This window comes from Anguilla rostrata, chromosome 13 (assembly GCF_018555375.3).
Source record: "Anguilla rostrata isolate EN2019 chromosome 13, ASM1855537v3, whole genome shotgun sequence".
Taxonomy (NCBI): Eukaryota; Metazoa; Chordata; class Actinopteri; order Anguilliformes; family Anguillidae; genus Anguilla; species Anguilla rostrata.
In genome coordinates, this window is record NC_057945.1 from 29,860,881 (window position 1) to 29,872,922 (window position 12,042).

At 40.3% G+C, this 12,042-nt stretch overlaps 1 protein-coding gene across 6 annotated transcripts in view; it reads left to right on the forward strand.

Moving 5' to 3' along the window:
* Window positions 1-9,796: 9,796 nt before the first annotated feature.
* The window catches only part of iqsec1b (IQ motif and Sec7 domain ArfGEF 1b), a 178,570-nt gene continuing 176,324 nt past the window's right edge, over window positions 9,797-12,042 (forward strand). For 4 of the 6 annotated variants that reach the window (XM_064305803.1, XM_064305804.1, XM_064305806.1 and 1 more), the window contains exon 1: window positions 9,890-10,353. In XM_064305803.1, coding sequence (XP_064161873.1) covers window positions 10,070-10,353 — 284 coding nt within the window. In that variant the 5' untranslated portion in view covers window positions 9,890-10,069. Of the gene's footprint in view, window positions 10,354-12,042 lie in introns of all 6 variants that reach the window. The other 2 variants (XM_064305814.1, XM_064305802.1) reach the window with 2 other exon arrangements.

Below are 12,042 nucleotides of genomic sequence, written 5' to 3' on the forward strand. Positions count from 1 at the left end.
AAACCCGCCACGCATCCCCACTGCCACGGTCACCACCCAAACACACTCGCCCAATTCCCAGCTTCACGCAACGTTTACCGCGCAAAACCGGCAGCTTATTATTGACCTGCACCCCTCTGGTTCGCTGAATGGATTATTATTGAACTCGCATATCTCTTCCTCCGCTGTCCTCAAATAAATTGGTCTCAAAGCGCACTGTGAAAATCCAATCACCGAAAAACATTTCACGGCACCTCTTTGTAATGTTACCGTAATGACATCAGTTTGTAATGCCAGGGATAACTCAGGAGGACAACGCTCAGCGGTATTCCAGCGTGTTTGGATGTCAGGTATTCAAAATGGCATTTGCCTGGCCCTTGTTTTAGTGGGGTTTTTTAACAGACCTGTCAAAGTAAGCGGTTTACAAGAGCCATATGGCTGTGATTATGTCACCGTGCTTCTCTTTTTTTCCGTTGGCACGCTGTAGGTAAACACAAGCTTTATTGCCTGAAAATGAAGACCTGAAGTGACCTCTGTAAGAGCCGGTGTGCTATTGCTTTCAGCAAGGGTGGAAACATAACGTGAACCATCTTTATGTAGTTCACAGGAATGCTAGTTTAGATCCAAAATGGCAGTGCTACAGTGGATGCAGCAAAAATCCATGGTACAGCCTGCACTGTTAGCACGTAATGGATATTTTAAGGGAAAACATGATGGATAATACTATTATCTATTTGTTCGGTATCCCTAGGCATTGGCATGACTGAAGATGATTTCAGTATTCAGCATCATTCTGTGGTGTGTAAGTTATTTGTATTTATGTAATACAAGGAAAGTAAATGTAGTCTTAGTTTACATTGTGAAAAACTTCATTCTGACAATTATTTCTTGAAATCCACTTGTAAAGAATTTGCATATTAATACAGTGTCTTCCAAAGCTAAAATTTTGAGAAGTCAATTTCAGCAGATATAATTCACTTTGTATTACACTACGCACGAAAAGATTATAAAAAGCAGCACAGTGAATCTACCCAACATATCAGTTTCTCTTCCATATTAAGGGGGTACTATGAATGATTTCATTAAGTTAGTTTTACTAGCAAAATACGGTCTTTTTTGGTAATTACCTCTATTGCATAGTCTAGTATGTATTTATTTATTTCTTCATTTATTTTGCCTGAATGATTCCTGGGTCATGTTTTAAAACTAATGAAGATTATGTAGGAAGAAAACCACTCTTCACAGTCCAAGAAGCTGCTTAAAACAACACTGTTTCTATTTCCAAATAGCTTTGTATCTTCAGTTAATTAAATATTGTACTGTATGCAAGTCAATGTATGCATGCTTGCAAGCATGTTAGCAATGTTTGCAAGTGTGTGGGGTGTGTATGTGCACACGCATACATGTGACTAGTGTCTCTATGCGCACACATGCATGTCAGTAGTTTCTGTGTGTACTGTACATGCAGGTGTCAGTAGTATGTGTGTTTTTCGTGAGTATGAGCGCATGTCAGTGGTCTCGGTCTGCACATGTTTCAGTGGATTCTGTGTATGTTTGCATATGTGTCAGTAGTATCTACGCTGCAATGGAACAGCCACTCTTACAGCTTCTCTCTAGGATTTCAGTGGGGGCCCTATTAAGCACACAGCCACAGGTCCCTATGACATTGGTGCTGGAGAGCAGCCAGGCTGTAATGAGGCACACTCCAGCATGAAAGGCAATGGCAGTCTGTTCTTCTCCTTTATAGTTCCCCCTTCCCAGCAGGCGCAGAGACATAAACATTCGTCCCTATAGCTGACACATTTTCATTTTCTTTCCAAGCGTTTGAGTGCTCCACGTGTGCTCTTTGGGCAGGCTTTCTGGAGGCTCTGGGATTCGCTGCGGCTGTTGGGCGCTAACCAAGCGGCCCAGATCGCTAGCGTCCTATCCATTGTTCTACGAGGGCAGAGTAATTGGGAGAAGTCTGTATGTGATGTGAAACAGCTGGGAAACAAGATGTTTAGCCAGGGTGCAGTGGAACAGCTTTGTGGATTACTGGCCAGGGCTTTTAGTAGAGTGTAGAGTGACTGATAAGGATCAGCTCCACAGAGACATGTGTGTGTGTGTGTGTGTGTCTGTGTGTGTGTGTGTCTGTATCTATTTGAAGTGTGAGGGATATGAAACAATTTTAAAGATAGGAAATTCTGGTACCACAAGAACTTGCATGCGGTGAAGCGGGGATTGCTGTCTATTTATTGTTGTACAGCACAAGACATGACTTAGAATGTGAAAGTAGCACACCAAACAAACTGACAAACAGTCAATGGCTGCAGCCACTGGCTCAAAGCATTCAGCTATAGGCATGGACTGTTTGATTATTCCAAGTTTGTTTTATGCATTACTTTTGTGCAGTCTGTGTCATGTTTTGTGCCATATTACAAAACAAAGAAAGTTGTTTACCTACTGCTTTATAGTTCTCATTGTGAAAAAATAACTCTAATACTTTATATGACTCCAGAAGGAACATGTACTTCATTACTTTAGAATACTCTAGCAAAGTTTATGTTCACTTAAAATTTACTGTGTATGGCTTGTTCAGTACTATTATTTGTCAAACAGACCAGTTGGACTGATTTATAATAGGTAATGTCATTGAATGCATGTTTTTAAAAAAAATTCAGCTGTGTGATTTCTTGTGGTCAAAATTTATGAAGATATGTTAAAGTACACATATGATTTTTAACTCCAGTATTTCGTTTGAATTATATAGTATATATTCACAAATAATACATAAAATTATTTAATTCACTTTTATTCCCAACAGTAAATTAAACAAGCTTGAAAAACTAGCCACAGTCACTTCTACAGTATATTGGTAAAACACTGTATATGGTAGAACTGTTAGCAGGCATGTAAACCTGAATGAGGTGATTTCACTGTGTGACAGTACTTTTGATCTCTAGGGCCTGTGGTGCCATTCAGTACATGGGTACTTGTCTTGATTCAGGACAAACAGCATAGGGTAGAAAAACATGCCAGGAACAGAGACATTCCAATAGAAACTGGCCAAATGCAAATTGGAGCGATGCTGTGTTTAGTGGCCGGGCAAATATGAATCTGGTCGGGCACAACAGTTGGCAGAGAGCGCACATGTGCCTGAAATAAGGAGAGAGAGTACCATTTACATTGCCTGCAACTGGTGGACTGGGTCACAGGTGGTGTGATGGCATTGGTATCACAACTGATATTAATATAATCATATGATATGTACTGATACTGGGCTTGGCACCTGGTTCCATATGTATGTGATGCTACTCTATCAGTGACACATGACAGGATAGGGCAGGAGATTGAATGCAGTGCATCTGAATAAAACATTGAGGTGGAAGCAGAACGACAGCTTTGTGTGATGCCCCTTTTTTCTGATTAAGGAATAATTTGACCATTTTTCAATGTTCTTGCTGGTTAGATCAATTCTGATGTGGAATTACTGTATTGTTTTAATTCTGTTTGGTATGGATTTTACCCAGCATGGCTATCAATAGATGTGGGCCATGGTTTTAATTGTGGTACATGTCACATCTTTCTGAATCTGAAAATATAGCATATGATGGACATGATAGATAATATTATAGATAGATATTTACCCATGCAGCACAGGCAGGATGTCAGAGGTTACTAATGGGTTTTAAGACAAACACTTCACCTTCATTGCTATGCTCTTTTTGTCCGTTCGATTACAAGAACTGTATCTAAGCTGGAGAACACCAACAGCCTTTCTGTCTCACTTGACGTCATGCAAAATCTAAAGAAGTATCAGACTCACTGACAGAGACTATCACTGGCACTCTGTTCCTTCCTGTGAAATTTACTATGTGAAGGGTTTCCAGGCTATAAATATTTGAACTTGCGCTAGTACAGGATCTGGAACACTCATCTGACTGCAACGTTTTGGTTGGGAACAGTTCGCAGATTCTCTCTCCCCCAAACGCCCGGGGCTTTCTGACACATCTTACTCTTGGAATGACAGACCTGGCTCTGGGGCCATATGGTTAAGATTGCAGCACTAATGTTGTAGACTTTAATTCACAGCCCTCTCAACTCTGACCAGTCAGGCAATGAAAAGATATGGACGCTGGCAGCCCTGAACTAGGCGCATTCTCCTTTGTCACACAAGAGACTGTCAGCTTCACTGTTAAAGGTGATGCCGCAGCACACAAACAGGACACAACTGACAGATTCCCTGGCTTCCTGGCAGTGATACAGAGCTGTCTTAAAATGCATTGTCAGCCAAATAAAAGAACAGATCATGCATTTTTGTTCCTCTAGTAAGTCCACAGCAATATGTACTGCTTATTCACCTTATTTGCCACTTGCTTGCTCATTTTGCCTTGACTAAAAAAAAAAATGAAGTTCAGAAAATCAATACCCTTTCAATGGGTGTGGAATACATAAGGATGCTATTAAGGCTGTTGTTTATTTGCTGATTTATTTATTTTGCTTGATTACAAATGCCAATAATTAACACTGAGGAAATATAAGTATGCAGTAGGCAGAAATAACCAGTATTTATTTAAATAAAATGCTATATAAAAAACTCAAACGGCAAAATGAAATAAAAAGCCAAATGGGCTAGAATCTAGCTATATCTGAATAATATAGAGGCCTTGTTATATTTGAATTTTCTGAGTTGAACAAATATATTCAAGTCACACAATTAAAGCTGCTTTTGAATGGCAGGGTGAGGTTTCCTCAGAGAATTTTCACAATGCAGTGATTCACACTCGTTAAGCTGAACTGGTATTTCCCTAAAGAGCTGGTCTGAATTAACCCCTTGCTCCTTAGCACAAAGCAGTCAGGAATGATATTGTGGTACTGAGGCTGTCCACTGTTTGGCCTCAGTTTGACTAGTTTCAAAATAGTATGTCAAAAAAATGCTTTCTTCAGAAACAGTTCATTGTTCTCAATCCTTCCTTAACCAAATTGATTTAAAAATTTAATTGAAACCGGTAAATACTGCAATATACTGTAGCAATGAATTAGGCTAAAACGATAATGTGCAGATATGAGTTTGTCTACAAATGGTGCAAATATGGGCCCAATCCTTTGTGTTTAACCTACTTTTGTGTATTAACTGTGGGCAACAATGTTGGAGGTTTATGAGGATGGGAGAGGTAAGGACTGCAGGCGGAAACACAGGGACAGAAGGGATGCTTCTGGACGGGTGTTCCTCTGGGCCACAGCCTGCTCAGGCAGGCAGGAAGGGCTCTGTAGTGGCAGAGCGAAGACCTCTCAGATAATGAGGTGACAACAGAACACCTCCTGCATGTTGAGTCAGTAAATGAAGCCGTGCAGGTAGTCAGGCGGGTGCCCCCGGGCAAAAACGCGACAGAGAAAAGGAAGCGGCGACACGGGGAGACACGACGGCAGCGAGAACAAAGAAATGCTGTTAAACGGAGAACGGCGCAGAATACTTTCAATTATCCTACACCTTGGGCTTCCTCAGTCCTTTAAAATTCACAGTAAAATAAAAGCTTTGCCCAGAATAAGTTGTTGGCTCAATTTTTGAGGACAGCTATGTCAGTGACACTCCTCCCAATCAGTGGAGGACATTGCAGTAATGGGACAGGTATACACTGACATTGCAAATTGGAGAGGAAAGGGTTAATATTAAAAAATAATAAATGTACATACAAAACTAATATATCAGATTGGTTAAAATGTTATTATTTGTATTCTTCCATAAGAACTGTTTTATTTGCTAAAATAACACCATGTCACTTCTTCACTGGTACTAGTGGCTACGTTTTCTTACAGAATTTCTTTTTCTTTTTCTAGACCTCTTTTCCAAAAAATAAATAAATAAAAATACTTGAAATTTAGCATCTTGAGCAAGACAAATGTGTTGTGGCGCCAAGCTCCAAAGTATCTGCTGGAATTCCGTTTGCTTCATGGAAAATTTACAGGCGCTTTACCCCATAAATCTCTGTGATGCTGGCAAGCGATCAAACCATCTCTTCTGATGAGCGTCCACCTCAGCGAGGGTCTAGCGGAAAAAGTGGTGCCTTTCAGTTCCCTCTCAGGGCACCAGAGGTGCCCGACGTGGCATGTGCCAGGCCCAGCTGTGGCATTGGGGTGGCTGCCACCTGGAGACCCACCTCTCTTGTTAAAGCATGCTGTGGGGCTCTGCCCCCTCCCCCAAAATCCTCTAAAGCACAGGTGTCAGAATGTCTTCTGGAGGTCGGGCCTAGAGGGTTGCTGTGTCTACTGGTTTTCCTTGTGTTTTGACACCAGTGGATTTGTTGGCTAAAGAATCCACACAGCTTGTTTTGTACAGTACATCCAGTTCGAGGGTTTATCCTTCACATTCGGTTACAAAGTATACAGCCTCTATATGTACCTATAGATTATGTACCCTTAGAGATTGTACTCTTCAAAATACTGTGTGTACACATTTTACATCCAGCTATAAATGATGCACCTTTTAGATCCAATAACACAATATGGACACACATAGCAGATCCGACTATACGTTGAGTATGAATCTGTACCCTTTATAATTTGACATACTCTTTCCATGTAGCTTCTGTGCACACACATTTACTTTGATCTACATGTGTGTAGCCTTTACATCCAACTTAAGATGTGTACCATCCACCCCACCTGAGTGTGCACCCTTCACAACAAGCTATCTCATCTTTGGGTCAAGCTATACAGCACGAACCCTTTTATCACAACTACTGAGTATGCACGTGGTATCCAGATGGACACCGTAAAAAGCCTCTGTGAAGAGACTGGTCCTTGAAATCCATAGAACCATGGAATAACAGACTACCATGTTAACTGTAAGTAACACATAAATACAAAAAAAAAATACGTAAGTCATGTCCAAATTGAGGAAAAGGAGCAAGAAACAGAAATCGGTTTTCAAATCTTGGCTCGGCTCTCCCTGAGAGTGCGTGCAGGCTCCATCTCTGTCATCTTCCCCAAGCTTTGATGATGCTGACAGCCGTATGATCACAGACTCTGAAGTGTGAGTTATGCACATTATCTCATCTCTCTCTCGTTAGCGATGCAGCAGGGTCCACGCGCAGAAGAGGCAGACACAGTGTACTGTCAGTCAGAGGGATAGACAGTGAAGCAGGGCACTGTCCCATCACCGTACATGCCTACTGTCAGTCTCTTCGCTACAATTGCCTACTCGCTTAGTAACAAGCCAGTGGATTTTTATTCAATATCAGGGAAATTTATAAAGTTATGCTATGTGTGTTACTTAACACAAACATTATGCAAAGAGTTGCACAGTTGACAACTGATGATATAAGTATATCACATTCTTATTTTGCATGCCTTTTCTCAGTGCATTGCAGAAAGAAAGGCATCCTTATTTTGGCAATGGGCAAGATGAAGTCCATGCACAGATGGGTGCAAAACAGCGCATATGGAAAGTTGTAAACTGACCCCAAGCCTCAATATGTAATAGTCCCTACTGTTACAGTTAGGCCCTCTCTATAGCAATGCCCAAGACTGTTGTCAACCACCAGAGGGCAATCTTTCAAAGTGCAGTACAGCCATGTAAAGAAACTGCAGAGCCGCACCTCCTGTATCCTTTTCTATTTGTTTTTTGACCAATTTCAGGCCCATAAATGAGCCGAATAGCTCAGCACTGATGCCATTAAAGAAGGAGAACATTAAACTGCTGTCACACGGGAGGCTTAATCACATCTGAGAAAGACAGAACTTTGCATTGGTCTAAGACTTCATTAGTGCTGTGCAGCACTTGGTGTTCATGTGTTCAGCTGATGGAGAGGAATTCTATTAGATAAATCCAACAGCATGTTAAGAAATTCACCAGAAATAGACAAATCTCTATAACAATGTTACAGTAAATAAAAGACAAGTCAGATGACCCTGCTTTTAAAGTAACAGTATCACACCGACTAAACAGTTTATATATATATATATATATATATATATATATATATATATATATATAACAATAAATTACTGGTCAAACTTTAACTCCAGAGGACATCCCTTAACTAACTCCAGAGTCCTTCACCCTCACTCCAAACAGAAGAATTTTTCAGTAATTCAGCCAGTCCCAAAATGCTTCTTACTGCAACTAATACCTGCCAATCAAAAATACATTTACACTGGGAAGAAAATGAATTCTGCTCACAGAATGTACTTCTGAATTGGGAAGACGAGAAAAACGTCCCAAAATCATTGCATTGATGCTTAAGCTTTTTTTTTTTTCTAAAGCGGAATATATTATACATTTTAATTATTTTATTTTGCCTCAAGTGTGAATACTGAGTAATTAAGATTTGAACATAGACTCGCATTTTAAAATACATCATTATTTTAAAGCTGTACTCTGTACATGCTGCCCTGGGATTTAAAATTGCAGCCATGATTAGCAATAAAAGATATCTGTGAGTGGATTTATATAACTGATTTTAAAACTAACTTCTGAAGCGCTGAAAGCACTACTTGATTTGCAGACATGTGGTAATGGAGGTACGTTGCTGACAAGCTCAAGTGAATACAAATCACACCAGCCTCAGTGACACTGAGATCTTCTGTCACAGGATCTGACATCAGACATCTTCCATGCTGCAGGGAAAATGCTTTATATAGTTCTGAATAAAAATGTGCCACACTTCACATCAGAAAACGCGCAAGTTTGCACACTAACATGGCCCAACCCCATCCTTTGCTCCCTGCCTCAGCTTTACCTTTGCTTAGTTTCTCTCGTCATCCTCCTGTTCAGAGAGGGGAGACTGTATTACTGCTGTTTTACATTCTGAAATGCCACAAAGGTGACACACTTATTTATTCCATGCTCATTCTGCCACTCAGATTGATTGATTGACGCATCCTCACATTATCATTTGATGAATTGACCAGGACTTTGATATTGAAAACACTCATTGTGGAAATAAAAGAGAGATCGAGGAGGAATGAAGCAAGAGTGATGAATGGTTATGGAATATTGGGTGGAGCAAGGGTGTTTAGAGCAGCACGTCATAAACTCTGCTACTACAGACAGCCATGGGTGAGGGCTGGGGGGAACACAAAAACTATATAAATTATTGAAATTTGTGCATGTGTGTGTGTGTGTGTGTGTATGTGTGTACTCCCCAAACAGATGTGCTAAAAAAATCTGTAGTTGTCTTTTTTTAAAACAGGTGTGTCATTTTCAGACACTTTTTAGAGCCAGAGTAAAAGAACCAGAAAGCTTTCATGGACTAGCAAAAATAAAAAATAAAAAAATAAATGTACGAGACCCATCAAGTGGTCTTCTGGACAAAAGGCCAAGCACACATTTCAGGAAGAGAGTAAAATGAAAACAGCATATTTATCACAGCCACTTAGCCGGCCTACATACTTTAAATATTTTGAACAGGGGTCACAACCCTCAAAACATTCATATGTACCAATACCCACGCCATGTAAGACAGCAATAATGTAGCATATGTCAGAGAAAACAAGAAAAAGCCGTTCTAAGTAATATATCCTCATGTGCAAACTAAATAATCGAGTAGGCCTACTCGATTTCAACTGAAGTAATGCACTCCCAACTTGCAATAAAGCTTGGACAAAAACAATTATAAATTATGTATCGTATGCCGGTGCATCGTAAATTATAGCGATTTTAAAACGATACCTGTTGAAAGAATATTATTGATGAGGGCAAATTCTTATATTGTTGTATAGACTTATTTGCATATCACACCTGCTTTTCGTACATTAAACAAAACATTAAGACTAGTAAAATTTTAAGTAAAATTAAGTAAAATTGCTGGTGAGCGTCTTCGGTTCAAAACGATATTAAACGCCAATATGCAATCCTGAAGAAGTACGACGGAGTGGACATCCAGCAAAGGGTTAAGCGGGTTTCCTATCCACGGAGTGGTTTACAGAGGTTAGTTATTGTGGTGCAGAGCCTCTGGACGGCGCGCTGCTGCGGACAAACGCCCGACCAACTTCTTTACTCACCCAATCACCACCAAACATAAACAATGGCGGAGCGAAGAAAACACATCGAGTTGGAATTGGAGGGCGCCCGGCTATAGAGCGAGTAGTAAAGCTGATAGAATTTCAGATGGACGGGCACCGGAGATACCACGAAATGGAAAACCCGACCGAAAACCCAAGCAAGGCTGCGGAATATCTAAAGGAGCTCAATAAAATAATCGAGACACAGCAGGAGCTGCTGGAGAAGCAAAAGAACCGGATTGAAGAGCTTGAGCAGCAAGTGGCCGATCTATGCAAGGAAAACGCCTGTCTGAAAGACCAACACCAGCGGCACCTGGCTACTTGCAGACTGCAACAAGGCAATAGCCATCCCACATTAGGAGCCATCAAAGAAAATGTGCTTCAAGAAAAGTAAGTAATTTCCCTTTCCCAGGAGGCATGCCATTGCAAATGTGATGGAGTTATTAAATAATCACAATCGGTTACACAGACAATATCCTACATTAAAGACAGTGTTGAACTCCAGAACGCAAATCTACGAATTAAAGTCTAGTTATCGGTTGGGCAGGTATGAAACAAACGGTCCATACAGTAAGCAAAGCGATGAAGTGAGTTGGGCGCACAGCGTTACATTGTAGGCTACTCACCATCATCCACAAGGAGAGCCATGACAAATACCCCAGGTGTTTTTTTTTTTTTTTTACTATAATCAGCCAGATACTTAGTATCTTAGTACACAACATTGAATTCTGTGTGTACTGACTGTCCACTCAAAATTGTAGCCTAAACCTTTACAACGCCAGGCTATGTATCAAGGTAGCCTAATAAATCGACTTGATCGAAAAGCATTGCAATGCCTTTTTAATGAATAAAAGAGCAGAGGGTCCTCCTGAGCGCGCCCTCCGGAATCCCCGGTAAATCACGGCGATAGATATGCTATGTTTGGTAAATTACAAACGTGCATTCACCTAATGTTTTTCTCTACATCTCGTTTCTATTTCAGTTAGACAAGATCTTTATCCTGAAGGTAGTGAGCGTAAAGCAATGGCACTCATAGAAAACGAAAAACTCATCTGCGAAAGTGTCGACATTTGAAAAGAGCATAACATAGCAATAATTTGATAATTTTTGCCACGCTAAGTTTGTTTTACCAGAATAATGTTAGTGGTTGTATTTCTTTCTTCAACCCTGCTGCCAAACGTAGGCTAATTGATAGACTAGTTGTGAGTCGTTTTTTTTTCTTCTTTCAAACTGGTTGTGTTATGGCGATTTCACTGCCTTGACAATAGGCATTTTAATCACGCCAAACTTCACATTTGGTAGCATCTCTTTGTGGTACATAATCTTGGCTCTTCTTGGTGCTGCAGTTGTGTGCCAGGCTGCGGACAAGCAAGCAAAGCTGACATAGGAAACGGATCATCTTGTTTTACATTTGTATGAAAAACAAGGCTGACACCTTTCACAAGTCACATCCAGATTTCATACTGCCTTCTCGCTTTAAGCTTTGTTTTGTTTTACTGAAAATATGTTGGTCAAAAGTTTACGTTATGTTGTGTCATCACCCTTCCCGGTGCATAGACTACTGGTCGTAAATTATAGCTCTAGAACAGAAAAGCACTGTGGGACTGGGATCAATCTCGGGTGTTTGACAGTGCACGCAAGCAGCGCGATAGCCGTATGCGATGTGTAACGGTAGCATATTGATTTGTGATGGTTAGTTAGCCGTGTGGAAATGTCAAACAACCATTGAAAAAAAAAAAACCCAGTTGACCCGTCTGATGTGTTGGTCGTGCGAAACGGTGTTGATTGGTCTTTGAAACGGTGAAGATTACAACCGTCAATTCTTTTAAATTATTAAAATATTCTGCAATTCATGTATCGTCGTGTTTATGGATTAGCTACCCACCCTTTCAGTATACAACGGACGGTTTCATTCGAGTGTTTTATTTATTGGTAGTGTCTCATTTTCAGCAGCTAATTCAAAGTATCTGATTTACAAATTAGCGATCCCATTTCTAACTGGGAAAATCATAATATTAAACTCGCTTAATCAGCATTTTATAATATTTTATCAATCATACACAATGACGTCGGACACAA